At 38.2% G+C, this 19174-nt stretch overlaps 1 protein-coding gene across 2 annotated transcripts in view; it reads right to left on the reverse strand.

Moving 5' to 3' along the window:
• Clpb (ClpB family mitochondrial disaggregase) overlaps window positions 1-19174 on the reverse strand; it is a 138773-nt gene that overhangs the window by 81006 nt on the left and 38593 nt on the right. For both annotated transcript variants that reach the window (XM_040284899.2, XM_005323160.4), the window contains exon 4: window positions 3735-3838. In XM_040284899.2, the coding sequence (XP_040140833.2) occupies window positions 3735-3838 (104 nt within the window). The remainder of the gene's footprint in view (window positions 1-3734; window positions 3839-19174) is intronic.

The raw sequence follows: 19174 nt of genomic DNA on the forward strand, positions 1-19174 counted from the left end.
TCTTTATAGAAAAAGGGTTAAAAAGAACTAAAGATTTAGGTTGAAAAGGAATGAGAGAAAAGCCCTGACACAATTCTTGAAGACTGCCATTATCCAGATCCCAGAGCTAGAAAGCAGAGCACATGAAGTTGGAGACCAGTGCAAATCCAAACTGATATCACAGAAAATAAGAGGAACTGCCAAACTGTGGCAGACAGAGGTAGTCTGGAATTTTATTAAAAGGAAAGAAAGAAAAGAAAAGAAAGAAAGAAAGAAAAGGAAGGAAAGAAGGGAGAGAGAGAAGGGTAGATCTTGCAAGCTATAGACAGGTGAGTTTATCAATGATTCTTGACAAAATTCTGGAATGTATTTTTTTATGATCTTGAAACTTTACTTAGTTATATATTATATTCCTTTTTTGAGATTAGAATGTGTCTTTTATTATCAGTTTTTAACACTTAGGTGATTACTGCCACCAGGATAGGTTCTCTAAGAACAAGACATTACATGCCAGAATAACCTAATTTCCTTTGGAGCCACATCAATGTTTACAGCAGCACAATTCACAGTAGCTAAATTGTGAAACCAACCTAGATGCCCTTAAGTAGATGAGTGGATAAAGAAAATGTGGTATATATACACAATGGAATATTATTCAGCATTAAAAGAGAATAAAATCATGGCATTTAGGTGGAGAATATTATGCTAAGTGAAGCCAATCCCCCCAAAAAACAAATGCCAAATGTTTTCTCTGATATGTGGATGTTGATCCATAATGGGGATGGAGAGCAGAGCATGGGAGGAATAGAGGAACTTTAGATAGGGTAAAGGGAAAGGGAGGGGAGATGGGGATAGGATAGATGGTGGAATGAGATGGACATCATTACCCTAAGTACATGTATAAAGACACTAATGGTATGACTGTGACTCTACTTTGTGTAGAGACATGAAAAACTGTGCTCTATATGTATATTATGAATGAAATGCATTCTGCTATCACGTATAACGAATTAGAATAAATAAATTTTTAAAAAAAGAAACGCTTATTTGGGTAAAAAAATAAGACAAATGCTAGATATATTTTTATTTTAGCAAGAAATCTGAGAAAATCTCTTATAATTTCATGACAAAATGGAGGAACAGAGAATGGAAAAGAATTACAGCTGTGAATGTAGAATAACACATCAAAATTGTCCTGAATGTGTGTTCTAGGACTCTGTAGTTAATAGCCTTCATAAACATTTTAATCTGAAAAAGTACATAATGGCAGAGATCTTGTTTAACTTGTCAATGTCTAAAACAGTGCCAGTACACAGACATATGATCAATAAATGGTTTTGAATAAAAAATCCACAGAGAGCCTATTCACTAAATTTGCAGAGCTACAAAATTTGAGTTAATATTTTCATCTGTATTTCATGAGGAAAATGATAGCCTTTTCTAATATTTTTGTTGACTGTCTACCTACCTTATGTAGGCTGGCTGGAATAAGAGCTAAAAAGAATGCAGAGTTAGACTAAAGGGAAAAATACATACAAAGAAAAGAAAATGTTATAAGAAAAGCAAAGAAAAGATCAGATCTAGAACAGGGTTGGAAACTATTGCTTATGGGCCAAATCTTGCCTGCTGCCTATTTTTGTAAATAAAGATTTATTGAAACACACACAATGCCCTTTAGTTTGTACACTGTGCATGTTTTCTCCTGTCTTAAATGGTTGAGCTGAGAAGTCACAACCAAGACCAACTGGTCAACAAAGCTTAAAATGTTTACTATTTGACTCTTTCCAGAAATAATACGTTGAATATGAGCATAACTTTGGAGAGAAATATTAGAATACAAAGCTACAGAATCTGCAGGTTGTGGAAACCAATGTGACAGCAGAAGTTGGACTGACAGACTCATAGCCCTGAGATTCTGTGAAATAAAAAATTTCCTGGCCCGGCATGATGGTGCATGCCTGCAGCTCAGGAGGCTGAGGCGGGAAGATTGCAAGTTCAAAGCCATCCTGTCTCAAAATAAAAAATAAAACGGGCTAGGGATGTAGCTCAGTGGTAGAGTGCTTGCCTTATATCTACAAGGTTATGGGTTCGATCCCTGGTACAACAATAACAACAACAACAGCAAAAATTCCTGAACACTGCTAGAATCCTAAGAGCAAATAAGAAAGTACTCAAAGAATCCCCTCCCTCCTTCCTGGTTCTGCCTTCTCACAAATGCTCCTCCTTGATTTTTGGTGCGAGCACCTGAACAGAAAGAAGACAGATCTTGCAGGTGAAGAGGTTGGGGGAGTGCTAAGTTTGAGTGAGGAAAAGTTCAGCCCATAAGTTGAGTCTCCACATATTAGGCAACAAATATAGGGCTAGTTTGGTACTCCCAAAATTCTCCTGTTTGAAACATAAAATGAATATAATTCCTCCAGCTCAGTGGAAAATCCAAGGAGGCACAGGTCACGGCCTGCACATGGAACTGTCAGCTGGAGAGGAGAGAGCAGTAAAGTAACCATAGAACAGGCCAAGATTTAGGGAACATTCAAAAAAGCAGCTGAGGGCAGGCTGTGATTATTGACTATGACAGGGACGTCTTGTGGAAGATGTCACCTCTGCAATGAAACCTTGACAGAAAGACCAGGTTTAGAGAAATAGAGAGATAGAGAGATGGGGAAGGATGACTTCACATTTCACATGGGCAGCAGTGCCCTGATGTTCTTGGACACTCTTCTCATGCCACTGACTTGAGAAACTTTCAGGAGCAGTAGTAACTTTCCTGCTGTGGGCCACACATACCCATGTCAGTCTGATGGTCTCACTGACAGCTCTGGGATCTGAATGCATTGCTCTCCTTGTCTAACTCTCCCCCAGGGTTCAGGTTGACCCTCAGACAGTCAGCAAGGATGTCTGTTCTCCGGTATCACTGCCAAATCTAAAGCAGCCCCTGCTGTGCTGCTCTACTCCTGGAAGTTTCAAAGGAATCTCAGTCTCTCTGAAAGAGCCAAAACAATTGGCAGGAAGCAGGGACAGTCTGCACAACCAAAAACTCAAATGTAAAACACTCATTTTTATCTGCAGCTAAAGCAACCTATCTTCTCAACTCCATTTTGGAAGAATTACTCACCAGTGCAATGTGGACTGACTTGCCCAGGTGCCTTCCAACATATAGGTGACCAAGACCTGGCACATCACCTCTTCTGTTCCAACTATCACCCACACAACATCCCATTTTATAAGCACAGACATTAAGGCACAAAGAAGGTTCACTATTTTTCCTAGATCACACAGTAAAGCAAGGGGCCAATCCCAGAACTGGGATTGTACATATTGAAAAAGAATTATTCAGTTCAGTATTTAGGGACTTCTGAGGTTGAGGAAACCAATAAGGCTGTTTTCTAGTTCTTGGGCAGTCTAAGTCTGCAGGAAGTAAAAGATGAGCAAATATATAGTTCATGAAGTTATTTAAATCTGCTCTACTGTCCACTCTTCTCAGGCTGCCCAGGTGAGGCACTTTCAGAAGAACACCAGGTGAAATGTGCCACAATTAGGTGATGAACTCAGGCTTCTGCTTCCTTTTCCAATCTTTTGAGGTGATTAAATTACAGAGCCAGAGGAACTGTGAAGGGCATGTATTCCAAGTCCTTTGAGTTATCCATGGGTTCCCAGAGATAAGGGACTTGCAGAGTTGCTGGTAGTGCTGGCACAAAGCAAGATTGATGGAAGCCATGGGAGAGAGCTCCCAGAGCAACAGGGTAGCCCATGCTTACCTTCCAAAGAATGGATTCCTTGGTCCTTGGCAGTCTTGTAAACACTGCTGAAATCATCTCCAAGATTTGGGTCAGCCCCAGCAGCAAGCAGGACCTGCACCACACTGGAAAAAACCAGAAAGACAGAAGTATCAAAAGCAGTAAAGGCTCACGAGGCAGACTCAGATCTGGAAGCATGTTTGGGGACTAAGTCTGTCTCTGCTCATGTGAGTGGTACAGAGGAAAGAACACAAACTCTGGAAGTGTAAAAGACAATGCAGGAAAATAGGTTTTGAAACTTATCGGTAAGAGGTTTGGGACAAATTACTTAACACCTTCCTAAGGCCCAATTTCCATAACTATGGGTTACGAACTTATTCATTCAACAAATACTTATCAAATGCCTACTATGTCTTAGTCACTATCCTAGATGCTGGGGTCCATGCTCATATGAGGCTGACAGTCTGCTGGGAAGAAAATTGCAAAGCATAAAATTAAAGTTAAGTGTGATAAAGATTGTGATGGGAGAAATACTATGTGCAGAAAAGGGGAAAAGGGGAGGGAATCAAGGAAGGCCTCCAAGCAGAATGTCACCAAGAGAGCAGAACAGGGATTTTCAGTGCTTGCTGCACGTGCCCGAGCACCACCCCCCATCAATTTGAACTAAACTATTATCCATCTGTGAAAATAGATTTCACAGAAGATGAAAAAAAAAAACAGGTGAAATATTACAGCACCTAAGTAAAGCAGAAAAATAAGAAACACACTGAAGGTAGGAAGATCAGTTTTACTTTACTCCTGTCACCCACTCCCAAATTGAGGCAGCACAGAATGGAGATATATCTTTCATGTGTGGGAAGGAAAGGAAACTGAGAACTGGTCATTACCTTGAACCCTGAAACTACTCCCTCTACTGTAAAATTCAGTAACATACAGTCCCCATGGCTCCAGACTCCAAGGCCAATACCTCAGGAAAAGTCTTCATGCCCCGATGCGAAGCCAAGTAACAGAGTCCCAGGCTCTAAGTCTGTCCTGCTACAGACAGGGTTTGACCTATGTATGGCCAAGCCAACCTTAGCAGCCCCAGGCTTCAGAGCAGCCCCAGCACCAGGACAGCGTGGCTGCCGGTGACTCTGAAGCCTAGGGGCCCCCTTGCTTACAGGTCTGGCTTGGCCATACACTAGGTCAAACCCTGTCCTGTGCAGGACCAGACTTAGAGCCTTAGTCATCAGGTGGGCAGCGTGGACCCACACTCCATGCTTTCTTAGTACAAGGATAGCCCCTGCAGCTCCAGGCTCCAGCCTAGCCCAGAGCCAAGCTGGTTCATACAGCCAAAAGCTTCAGGCCTATCTCAGTACCAGTAGACACAAGTACCAAGCTTTCCCAATCTCAGTCTGGTCCCTACAGCCCCACACTCCAGGCTGGTCTCTGAAGCCCCACACTCCAGCAGATCCAGAATGCAGACCTAGCACTAGCCTAGCCCCAACAGATCCAGGTTCTAGGACTACCCTTGTGGACCTAGGTTCCTGGACCTAGGTTCCCCGAAAGTCCCAGGACCTAGATCAATCTTCACAGACCTAGCCTCTAGGCTAGCACCTGCATACCCAGGCTCCAAACAACATCCATGATTCCAGGCTTTAAAACACACTCAGTAGATCCAAACTCCATACTTTTCCAGCACCATACCAATCCTAGATTATAGGCTGGTCCCCATGGACCTAGTCTCCAGTGGATCCAAGTCTAGGCCTGCTCTAGGACAAACCCTTTAGATTCCAGGAACCAGGCTGGATCTCATGGACTCAGCCCCTGTGGATCCAGGTGCCAGGTTCTTTCTAGTGGCAGGCCAGCCCTTGCAGATTTAGGCTCCAGATCCACCCCAGTATAAGGTCAGTCCTTGTGGACTCAGGTTTTCATGCTAGGCCATGTAGATAGAGGCTCCAGGCCCAACCAACTGACCTTGGTGCCAGGCCTACACACTTACTCAGGCCCCATGTCAGCCTGCCTGTGGGCTCCAACAACAAGCTCACCATAGACTGCACAGGATGGCCTGCCCAGAATCTCTGGAAGAGTTGACTAGAGAAGGGCTTTTATAGAAAAAGCCAGTCTTTAAGATTGAAATTACTCCTTACATCTTTCAAATTACAGCCAGCAGGCTGAGGCTGCAGACTCAGTGGTATAGTGCTTGCCCTGCATGTGTGAGGCACTGGGTTAGATCCTTAGCATCACATAAAAATAAATAAATAAATAAAGCAAAGGTATTTTAAAAAATGTGCAGCCACCAATTCATGGCCATAAGGATCAAGAACAATCAGGAAAATGTGACCATCACCAAACAACAAAATAAAGGAACAGTAAGTAATCCTACAGGAGTAGAGATTCATGATCTGCCTGGCAAAGAATTTAAAATAAATATTTTAGGAACCTCAACAAAAATCAAGAAGGTAGAATGTATTTTCTCTTCTAAATTTGTTAATTTTGTTCAGAGAAGCAAATCAGTGAAATAGAAAAAGATCAAAATAAAAAATGTCACTTACAATGAAATTTTAAATAGCCAAATCTGGAGCTGAAAAATACAATGAATAGAATGAAATGGAAAATGCAACACAGGGCACCAGCAACAAAATGGATCAAGCATAAGAAAGAATCTATTAGCTTAAAAAAGAGAAAAAAGAAAGGATGAAGAAAGTTTACAGAATTTATGGGAAGGCATCAAAAGAGCCAAATTATAATAGTTCAAGAAGGAGAAAAAATAGACAAAGTGGGTAGAAAGCCCATTTAAAGAAATAACAGAGCTAGGGATGTAGCTCAGTGGAAGAGCACTTGCCTACTAAGTGCGAAGCCCTGGGTCAATCCTAACACTGAAATTAAGAATTAAAAAAGGCAAAGACAGGATCTTAAAAGCAGTAAGAGAAGAGGCAGTATACAAAAAGGCTAACAGCAGAGTTTTTGGCCAAATCCTTGCAGGTCACAAGAACAGTGGTGAAGTAAAAGTAAAAGAAAAAACAAAAACAAAAACAAAACATGAAGGCCATGAAACTTCCTTCAAAGAAAAAAATGTCAATGAAAAATACCATACTCAGCAAAGCTGTCCTTAAGATATGAAGGTGAGATAAAGATTTTTTCAGACAAACAAAAGCTGATTTAGTATGTCATCACCATACTAAATGGTGACCTGTCTTGTAAGAAATGCTAAATTCTTATTCAAATTGAAAAAGAAAAATGCTAATAAGTAACACAAAAACATATGAGGTATAAAACTCATTGGTAAAAATAAGTATACAAATTCAAAATAATACTGCAATGGTGATGTTTAAATTACTGATATCTTTAGTATGAAAGTTAAAAGACAAACTATTAAAAAAACAATTATAAATTTAAGGGATACACAATATAAAAAGATGTCAATTGCGACATCAAAACCAAAATGTATTCGGGGGTGTGTGGGATAAAAGCTCAGGGTTTTTGTATATGATCAAAGTTAAGTTGTAATCAGCTTAAAACAGCCTGTTATGAAAAGCCTAATGGTAACCACAAGGCAAAAACCTATAGTATATACACAAAAGATAGAAAATATTAAAGAAAATCACATAATCACAAAGAATACAGCAAGAGACGAAGAAAGGCACAAAGATCTACAAAACAAAGGGGGTGGTGGTGGGGGGGGGTGGGGGGGTGGGGAAGAAAAGAAAACCAAGTGGCAGGTAAGTCTTTACCTATCAAGAATTATCTTGAACGTAGATAGATCAAATTCTCCAATCGAAAGACAAAGAGTGACTAAATAGATTAAAAAACAAAACCTAAGCATATGACGTCTACAAGAGACTTACTTCACCTGAGGAAAATACAGAGTGAAGGTGTGAGGGATGTAAAAAGATAGTTCATGTGAACAGAAATCAGAAGATAGCAGGAACAGTTATGTTTATAACAGATAAAATGCATTTTAAGCTGAAATCTGTAAAAAGAGGTAAAGAAAGTTATTATATAATGATAAAGGGGTCAGTTAATCAAAAGATTTAACCATTATAAATACATATGTACCCAACATCAAAGCACCTATGTAATAAAACAACTATTAACAGACCTAAAAGGAGAGAGAAACTATAATATAATAATAGGAGGGGACTTAAAATACCTCACTTTTATCCACTGATAGATCATCATTGAGATAATCAATAAAAAACCACTGAATTTAAACTATATTTTATACCAAATAGACCTAATAAATTACACAGAACATTCCATCTAATAGTAACAGGATACACACTGTTCTAAAAGTGCACACAGACCATTCTCTAGGCTTAAATCAAACCAAGTATCTTTGTAGATACAGACCAAGGAGAGGGATAGTTGGGCCAAATGGTGGTTCTATTCCCAATCTTCGAAGGAATCTCCATACTGCTTTCCATATTGGCTGCATCAATTTGCAGTCCTACCAGCAGTGTATGAGTGTACCTTTTTTTCCCACATCCTCGCCAATACTTATTGTTGTTTGTATTCTTAATAGCGGCTGTTCTGACAAGAGTGAGATGAAATCTTAAAGTAGTTTTGATTTGCATTTCTCTAAGTGCTAGTGATAGTGAACATTTTTTCATATATTTGTTGATTGATTACATATCATCTTCTGAGAAATGTCTGTTCATGTCCATGGCCCATTTATTGGTTGGGTTATTTGTTTTTTTTGGTGTTTAGCTTTTTGAGTTCTTTACATACCCTAGAGATTAGTGCTCTATCTGATGTGTGAGGGGTAAAAATTTGCTCCCAAGATGTACGCTTTCTATTTACCTCAGAGATTGTTTCTTTTGTTGAAAAGAAACTTTTTAGTTTGAATCTATCCGATTTATTGATTCTTGATTTTAATTCTTGTACTATAGGAGTCTTATTAAGGAAGCTGGGGCCTAATCCAACATGATGGAGATTAGGGCATACTTTTTAAACGGCATACTACAAGGACACAGCCACATCAATGTTTATAGCAGCACAATTCACAATAGCTAAATTATGGAACCAAACTAGATACCCTTCAATAGATGAATGGATAAAAAAAATGTGGCATATATACACAATGGAATATTACTCAGCAATAAAAGAGAATAAAATCATGGCACTTGCAGGTAAATGGATGGAGTTAGAGAAGATAATGTTAAGTGAAGTTAGCAATCCAAAAAAAACAAATGCTGAAGGTTTTCTTTGATATAAGGAGGCTGATTCATAGTGGAATAGGGAGAAGGAACATGGGAAGAATATATGAACTCCATATAGGGCAGAGGAAGGGGGCATGGGTTATTAATGATGGTGGAATATGATGATCATCATTATCCAATGTACAGGTATGAAGACATGAATTGGTGTGAACATACTTTGCATACAACCAGAGATATGAAAAATTGTGCTCCATATGTATAATATGAATTATAATGCCTTCCATTATATATAAATATATATATAAATATAAATATATATTTATATATAATTTCATATATAAATTTTTAAAAATTAACTTTAAAAAATCTATAAAATTCAAAAGAAAAAAAAAGTATCTTTTTGGACCATAATGGTATAAGCCTAGAAATCAGTAACAGGAGAAAATTTCAGAAAATTCATGAGTACAAGATGAATCAAACAATATGCTCCTGAATAACCAATGGTTCAATAAAAAAATTAAAAGGGAAATTAGAAACTATCTTGAGACAAATGAGAATAGATGAGATGCAGCCAAAGCAGTTCCAAGAGTGAAGCTAATAAGTAATAAATGTGCTCATTGAAAGAAGAGAAAGATTTCAAATAAACAAACTAACATCATACCTCAAGGATCTACAAAAACAACAAATTAAGCCCAAAGTTAGAAGAAAGGAAATAATAAAGACTGGGAGGAGGGGGAGTAAATGAAATAGAGACTGGAAAAGTGACAGAAAGGTCAATGAAATGAAGAGTTGTGTTATGGTTTGGATGTGAGATGTCTCCCAGAAGCTCATGTGTGAGACAATGCAAGAAGGTTCAGAGGAGAAATGATTGGGTTCTAAGAGTTTTAGCCAATCAGTGATTTAATCCCCTGATAGGGATTAACTGAGTGGTAACTGAAGTGTTAGGGTATGGCTGGAGCAGGTGGGAATTAGGGTGTAGCTTTGGTGTATATATTTGTATCCAGGGATGGAGTCTCTCCTTCTTGATCACCATGGTGTAAGCTGCTTCCCTTTACTACCCTCTTCCTCCATGATGTTCAGCCTCATCTCCAGCCCTGAGGAATGAACCCAGCCTTCTATAGAGCAATACCTTGAAACTGTGAGCCCTCAAATAAACTTCCTCCTCTATGGTTGTTCTGGTCAAATCTTTTAGTCACAACAGCAAAAAAGCTGACTAAAACAAATTGGAAAAGACAAGTAAAATTGATAATCTAAGAAAAAAGGGAGAACACTCATAAACAAAACCAGAAATAAAAGAGGAGACATTATAACTGATGCCACAGAAACACAAAGGATCCTAAGAGATGACTACGGGTAATTATACACCAACAAACTGGATAACCTAAGAGAAACACATAAATCTTAGGCATATTCTACCTATGAAGACTTAATCATAAAGAAATAGAAAATTGGAACTGACTAAAAACAAGATCACTGAATCAGTAATACGAAGTCTCCCACTGAAGAAAAGCCCAGAACCTGATAGCTTCACTGCCAAATTCTACCAAATATTTAAGAAGAACTAATACCAATACTTTCTAAACTCTTCCAAGATCTGAACAAGAGGGAATATTTCCAAACTCATTTTATGTGACCTACATTACTCTGACACCAAAGCCAGAGAAGGTTACTTACATAAGAAAATTACAGGCCAATATCCCTGATAAACATAGAAATAAAAATTCTTCATAAAATAACAATTAAATTCAACAGCACATTAAAAGGATTGTTTATATGACCAAGTGGGATTATCCCAGGAATACAAGGAGCGCTCAACATGCACAAATCTATATAGGTAATATATCACACTGACAGAATGAAAGACAATACTTATATACTCATCTAAATAGGTAAACAAAAGGCATTTGAAAAATTCAACATTCTTTCATGATAAAAGCTCTAACAAAATAGGAACAGAAGGAATGTACCTAAACACAATAAAAGCCAGGTATGACAAACCCACAGCTAGCATCATAGTCAAACACTGAGAAAGTTTTTCCTTTAAGATCAGCAACAAGACAAGGATGCTTATTCTCACCATTCCATTCAACACAGTATGGAAAGCCCTAGCTACACCAATCAGGAAAGAGAAAGAAATAAAAGGCACTCAAATTGGAAAGAATTTAAATTGTCTGTTTGAAGATTGCATGATTGTATATTTGGAAAACCCTAAAGATTCCTCAGGGGAAAAAAACTGTTAGAACTAATAAATGAATTCAGTAAAGTTGCAAGATATAAAATCAATATATAATCAGTAAAATTTCTATACATTAACACCCATATGAAAAAGAAATCAAGAAAATGATCCAATTTACAATAGGTATAAAACATAAAATACTTAGGAATAAATTTAAGGAAGTGAAAGACTTATATATTGAAACCTATAAAACAATGATGGAAGAAATGGAAGACACAAATAAAAGGAAAGATATATGGTACTCACGGATTGGAAAAATTAATATGTTTAAAATATCCATACTATTCAGTGAACTACAGATTCAATGTAATCCCTATCAAAATTTCAATGATATTTTTCACAGAGATAGAAAAAAATAGTCCTAAAATTTGTGTAGAACCACAAAATACCCTGAATAGTCAAAGCAATCTTGAGCAAAAAGAACAAAGCTGGAGGTATCACATTATCTGACCTCAAAATAGATTACAAAGCTATAGTGAAAAAAACAGAATGGTACTGGCACAAAAACAGACACAGAGACTAATGGAGTAGATAAAGAGCCTAGAAATAAATCCACACATTTATGGTCAATTGACTTTCAACAAATGTGCCAAGAACACACAATGGGGAAAGGACAATCTTTTCAATGAAAGTGTTGGAAAAACAGAGTATCCACAAACAGAATGAAAAGATATTCTTGTCCGAAAACATATAAAAACATCAACTTAAAATGGATTAAGCAAGGGACTGGAGTTGTGGCTCAGTGGTAGAGCACTTGCCTAGCATGTGTGAGGCCTTGGGTGCAATCCTCAGCACTGCTTATAAATAAATAAATAAAATAAAATATCCATTTACAACTAAAAATATTTTTTAAGAAAATGGATTAAGCAAAACTTAATAATTTGATAAGACTTGAAACTATGAAACCACTAAAGGAAAACACAGAGGACAAGCTCCGTGACATTGGTCTGGGAAATGATTTTTTTATATGACCTCAGAAACACAGGCAACAAAACCAAAAATAGAAAAATTGAATTACATCAAACTAAAAAGCTACTGCACAGCAAAGAAAACAACTGACAGAGTAAATGGACAACCTATAGAATGGGTGAAAACATTTTTAAACCATACATCTGATTAAAAAAATCTAATATCTAAAACATATACAGAACTCAACTCAATAGCAAGATATAACCCAATTAAAAATGGGCAAAAGACCAGAATAGATTTTTCTCCAAAGAAAACAAACGAATGATCAATAGGCATATGAAAAAAATGTTCAACACTACTAATCTTCAAGAAAAAGCAAATTAAAATTTACTGAGATATTACCTTACCCATGTTATAATGACTATTATCAAAAAGATAAAAGAAAAATGTTGGCAAGGATATTGATAAAGGGAACCTGTGAACCCTGCTGGTGGGAATGCAAATGAATAGTCATTTATGGAAAACATGGAGATTCCTCAAAAACTAGAAACAGAACAACCACGAGTTAGCAGTCCTATTACTGGGTATATACCCAAGGGAAATGAAATCAGTATGTTGAGAAGATACCTGTACTCCTATATTCACAAGAGCCAAGATATAGAATCAACCTAAGAGTCCATCAGCAAATGAATGGATAAAGAAAATGTGGTGTATATGTATCGCCATTCCGCCTGTAATAAGAAAATCCTGTCATTTGTGACAGGGTGAATCTGGAGGACTTAATGTCAAGTGAAAACAAGCCAGGCACAGGGGAAAAGTACCATGTGATCTTATATATGAAATCTAAAACAAACCTATAGAAGCAGTACAGAATGGTGGTTCCCAGAAGCTGGGGCTAGGGGAGGGAGGTTTGAGAGATGTTGGTCAAAGGATACAAAATTTCATTCACATAGCTGAAGTAAGTTCAAGAGATCTTATAATGTAAAACATATACAAAATGATGAGATAATAACAATGTATTAACCCTTGAAAACTGCTGAGTAAATCATTAATGTTCCCACCACACACACAAAAAAATGGCAAGTAGGTACATTAATATACATTAATTAGCTCAATTTAACCATTCTACAATATAAACATATTTTAGAACATGTTGTGCATAATAAATAATTTTGGTCAATTAAAAAAAAAATGAGTAGCCAGGTGCCTTCAGTCCCAGATACTCAGGAGGCTGAGGCTGGAGGATCACTTGAGCCCAGAGCCCAAGACTTCCAGGGTAGCCTGGACTACATTATGAGACCTTTTTATTCCCTCACTACATCTGCCACCCCCTAGCAAAAAATAAAATAAAATAAAATAAAAATAAAGAAAGAAACAAATGGAAGGAAAGCCTCTCAGAGGAAGAGATCTTTAAGACTTGAAGCAGCTAGTCAGAATAGGAAGGGAGTAAAGTGGAAGGACACAATACATCCTGGAGGCAAAAGATCACAATGCTTTACTGAAGAAGGAAGGAACTCCAGTTGAGAGGATAAGAATAACAGTGGGAGATGAAGGCAGAAGTGACAAGATCATATACATTTTCTTCCTCATTACAAAAAAGTATATATTTTTAAAAATTCAGACCATATTAAAAGATCAAAATTAAAAATTGAAGGTCTCCCCTTTTATCCATCTCCTTAATCTAAATTCCAAGAGTAACTACTATTTATAGTTTGGTGTATTTCTTCCCAAACCTTTGTAATTAGAAAAAAAAAATCACTCCAGTGGCTTTCTGAGAATGGACTGTAAGAAGTAAAACCAAAGGCAGAGACTCCACAGGGTTACAGCACTTGGCCTAAGAAGTGTTCCATGTATGTAGCTTCCCTTCTTTTTTCTTGTATTATGTAATGTTCCTGCTAATACTTTCTTTTTCCCCCCCTCTCAAATAAAAAAAGAGTTCATGTACACTATAATAAACCATAAAATATTGAAAACCCAAAGAAAGTGTTTTAGACTACATAACATCCTTCTAATTTTTCAATGAATATTTACAAAAATGGGATCATGTATAAACTTTCTCTCTGAACACAACCTTCCATGTATTAAAGTCAACAACACTGTTTTAAATGGCTATATAGTATTCCACTATAAGATCATCCTTTATTTAACCAATCCCCTATTGTAAAACATTGTTTTTAATATTCCAATGACACAATATCTTGGATTATTTCCTTTGGATAAATTACTATGAGATAAAAGTTCTAGGTTAAAAGTGTAAACATATTTAAGAGTTCTGCTAAATGTTACTAAATTACTGTGGTTATTCTGCATCTGATCTAACATACTTAGGTAAGTCTCTTGTGTTTATTACATTACCTGAAAGGATTTAAAAATTACTTTCACAGATAATTTATCAAGAATATGGATTAAGAGCGCAATAAAAAGTGAGAAGGGTCTCCAAACAGTTAAAATCTATGTTTAAAGTACAATGCCAAGTTTTCACTTGGCGCTCATTACTCTTAGTTTATATACAGTTTGGAGTATGACTGGCATTAATCTGTGTTTCCTAGAAGGTTAAAAGCCATGTGTGGCTCAGAGGTTAAAAATACTAGCTGTAAAAGCTGGGACAATTTGAACATTAAAATGAGTGACAGTAATGGACTGTAGCCCATTATGATTGCACATGTTTAATTTACATAATTATAATTAAAACACATCAAGTAAAATAACTTTCTATGAATCTACACTGAAAATAAATTATTAAATAAATGGGGAAAAGGGAAATCTCTTTCTTCCCACAGAATGACAACTAATAATTGTAGAAGGAACGATGAAATCAGATAATCATCATTTTACAACCTCATAGAAATAATCAGGAATAAGACATGAATTATCATATGGCTATATTAATTCCTAAAGAGTGCTTACGACAGTGCCTGACATATAATTGCTGTTCTCAACAAACTTTAATTATTATCACTATGTACTTGAGCCTATGGCTGGGCTTCAGGAAGCCAAAGGAAGTATGAACTAAGACACTTAAATTGGAAAGATATTTTATAACAAGCACAGAGAGACATGGAGTCAAATCAAACCTCTATTATTCACTGATGACATGATCTTGGACAAATTACTAGACCTCTGAGCCTCAGTTTCTTTACCAGAAAAATAGAGATAATGATGCTACCCTAGCAGGTTGTGAAAGAATTATGTAAAGCTCATCATGCCTGTTACATTAAAAAAAAAAAGTGTTCTCTCCCCCCCTTATGTGTATATACACACACACACACACACACACTGTCTTTCCTTTGTCTACATAATCACAGCAACAACAATACGAATCTGTGCCATGGGTGGGATCAGATCTCTACACCTGGCTATTTCCAGGATGTATGTTGGCACAGCCCTTGTTAAATAGGATAGCTCTTCTATATTCTGCACAAGTTGATATGTTTTAAAATCCAAGTGAGAAGAGTTTGTCGATCTAAACTCAAAGGGACATAATTTGGTTAATCCTCAGCTGCTGTGTCCAATCACTATTCAATCACACCCCTTTTCCATGGCAGGCTGTCCCTCCAGGCAGACAGTGTCACTAACTGTGCTACCTGTGCTTCTCCAGGTTTGTGAGTATTGATTCCATCTGTCCAATTTGCAGGCTGTGAGATGTGTCCAAGCAACCACGTATGCTGCCCTCGGCCCTGGAGGGCAGACAGTGGTCTGGCAGGATGGGGAGAGGAGAGTGACTAGGATCGGCCCTGGGGCTGCTAACCCAATCAAAGGAAATGGGCAATTCACTTCACAAACTTGGAGGCTAAAGAGGGTTAGCAATCCCAGATAGTGACTCATTCTGTAACCTTAGAGAAGATTCCTTTCACTTTTAATAAAACTCAAAAGGCAGCAGCCCATCATGGGATACAGATAGGACTAAAGGAATCATGGCTACTCCATTGCCAACCATGGCACTAAACACCTTGTCAGATGACTTAAAGGTTTTTTCCTCCAAAAGCCATCACATACAAAGCATCTAATCCAAAAAGATCAGGGCCTTCTTGGAGACACTAGAGCACTACATGAGTATGGTTCACAACTAGCTTTGATGACTGAAAGATGCTCACCAGAACTAGGGGCTACCTCAGGACAGAAAAATAGTAAGAAGCTAGCAAGGTTAGAGAAAATACAGGAAGATGGCTAAAAACAGGGTTAGTAGTAGGCCTGGACTAGGAATTACAAAGAAATTCAGTCAAACAGAACCAGGAGCCAGGCACCAGGCACCAGCCAGTGGAGGTGTCTGTAAGACAGAGTAAAAAGCCTGATCAATGGGGTAAAACAGTAGATTATAAACTAAAGAAACAGCCAGAAATCAAGGAATACACTTGGTATGAGAAGTTAAGGCAAAGCAAAAGCAGCCTCCAGGAGCAAATGAGCAGTAAGGAGACATTAGAATTGAAGTAGTTTCTGCTTCTTTTGCTTTCTGCTAAAGCAGAAAGAAACATATATGGGAAAAGTGATGGACATAGGGAGGTGGTGAGAGAACCCACCTGGCTGACATGTGGAACACAGGATCAACAATAAGAATAGAAGCCAAGACACAAAGGTAGGCAGGCACTGCTATCAGAGTGATTCACTAAAGGACAAATGAAACTCTCCTTTGTTCTGGTGATGGCACACTGGCTGCCACATTGCGGAATTAGATTTAGGTTTACTGCCTTAAATTCGAGTAGCTAGTACCAAATGGGCTGTGGTATAGAACTAGGTTTATGTGGTTCTTAACAGCTGGATTAAAGGAGGCAGAGTACACTATTCCACTCAATTATGTTTTTCCATAACAGAAAACATCTCCACTTAGAACTATTCCACAGGTACTCACTGTGCAAAGACTTAGGAAGATTGGCAGTTCTCTTGAGCCAGCTCAGGATGTGGCCTCCAGTGAAGATATGCCTAAAAAATGCCACTACCAACTTCAAAGGCTAATCCCCACTTGCCCTATTTCCCTTACTAATTTGGGGAAGCAGAGAGTATCCATAGCTCAAGAGGTGTGCTATATTGCCCCTTACTTAGCACTTTGCTTCAACTCACATTTTAACAGAAATGCTAAGATTGGGAAGCCCAATCAAAAAGGGAGGCAAGACATGAACAGTCAATTTCCAGAGAAGGAAACCAAAAATGGATTATAAACCCGTGATGAGATACTCAAACTCATTTGTTATTAGAGAAATGTAAATCAAAACAACAAGGCATTACTTTAAATTCAACATATTGACAAAGTTAGAAAGCTGAAAAGTGCCAAGTAGGGATCTGAAACTCTTCATGCAATATCAGGGTATACAGACTGGTACAGCCATTCTGAAAGCCAATTTAACTCTTCATGCAATATCAGGGTATACAGACTGGTACAGCCATTCTGAAAGCCAATCATGGAGCACTTCACCAACTAAAGCACCTTACCCTGTGACACAGGACTTCTGCTCCTGAGTATTTATTTCCCAGAGAAATTCTTATGCAGGTCCATAAAAGGTAACACAGAGACTTCATCACAGCCTTTGCAGCAGTGGGGAGTTGCAGGCAATCAAGTGTCTATCACTGGGGGAATGGATAAATTAAATGTGGAAGCAACACACTATGAAACAATGCGGCAGTAAGAAGCAACAGGCTGGATATATGTGCAGCAACAGGCTTAGATGATTTTTTTGTTTAAAGAGAGAGTTTGAGAGAGAGAGAGAGAGAGAGAGAGAGAGAGAGAGAGAGAGAGAGAGAATTTTTAATATTTATTTTCTAGTTTTCAGCAGACACAACATCTTTGTTTGTATGTGGTGCTGAGGATCGAACCCGGGCCGCTTGCACGCCAGGGGAGCGCACTACCGCTTGAGCCAAATCCCCAGCCCTAAATTGAGAGAGAGAACTTTTTTAAAAAATTTTTTTATTTTTTAGTTTTTGGTGGACACAACATCTTTTTTTTTTTTTTTTAAAGTGATGCTGAGGATCGAACCCAGCACCCTGCGCATGCCAGGCAGGCGCGTTACCGCTTGAGCCACATCCCTAGCCCTTGATTTTTTTTTTTTTAAAGTCTGGAAATGTAGCACAAGCAAAGACCTGGGCTCAATCCCCAGGACCACACAAACAGTATGGCGGGGTACAGTGGTGCATACTTATAGTCCCAGATTTTCAGGAAGCTGAGGCAGGAGCTTGAAGCCAGCCTGGGCAACACAGTAAGACCACATCTTAAAATCAGTGAATCAATCCATCAGTGAATCAATAAATAAAGGATTCCCAATGCCCTTCCATTTATACATTAATTGAACTTGACCATTTGTTCCAGAAAGTTATTCTTTCTAGGAAATCTCTCAATTATAAAACTTCCCATCTGGCGTTGGGGGCTGAAGAATTAAGGACCCAATAAAAACAATGAAGTTTACACCAAATCCCATTGAAAATGTCACTCCCCTGCTTCAACTGGTTGGTGCTCATTTACCTTCAGAGCGCCTTACTGACATCATCAATGCAACTAAGCCTTCTAACTCCCAGCCTGGTTCCTGACCTTCCTCTCTGCCCGACACCCAGTACTCACCTCCATAGTATTGTATCATGATTGCCTGTTTATTAGTATTAGTTTTCCCCTACCAGTCTATGGGGCAAGAGCTGTGTCTCAAACTTATTTCTCAGCTCCTTCCTAGCACCTGGATCATAGTAAGCACTCAATAGATGTTTTCTGAATGAGTGCATGAATGAAAAATAAGTGAAAGAAATCACTATTTTTTTTTTTTTTTTGGATAGAAAATGAGAGGAGGGGTAAGGAAGGTGCGCAGTCTTCTCCCATCTGAAGGTCCAAGCTAGACTGGCAGGTAGTTAGTTGTAAAACCTCCAACTTCCTCTCCTGGGCTATAGGAAGTTCCCAGACAAAACTGAGAAAAAGAACAGGAGGGTGGTCCTTAAGTGGCAGCTCCTGAGAATTAAGGAACTCCATTTGGAGCCACAGCCAATTAATTTGTTGATCGGGCTGTAACTAGTTTGGAGTGGAAGCACATGTTGGAAAGCTGGCTGGCACTGACCTCAATGAGCTCTTCCTTTCAGGACAAGCGGGGGTTCCAATGCACTGGAAGGCAGTTACATCGATCCATGTTAAGGCTTTCTGATCTTGGTGGCCGCAGGGGCTTGGGGTCCTCACATTGTTCAGAGAAGAGCAAAGAAGTCTGTGGTAT

This window comes from Ictidomys tridecemlineatus, chromosome 4 (genome assembly GCF_052094955.1).
Source record: "Ictidomys tridecemlineatus isolate mIctTri1 chromosome 4, mIctTri1.hap1, whole genome shotgun sequence".
In the NCBI taxonomy this organism is placed as follows: Eukaryota; Metazoa; Chordata; class Mammalia; order Rodentia; family Sciuridae; genus Ictidomys; species Ictidomys tridecemlineatus.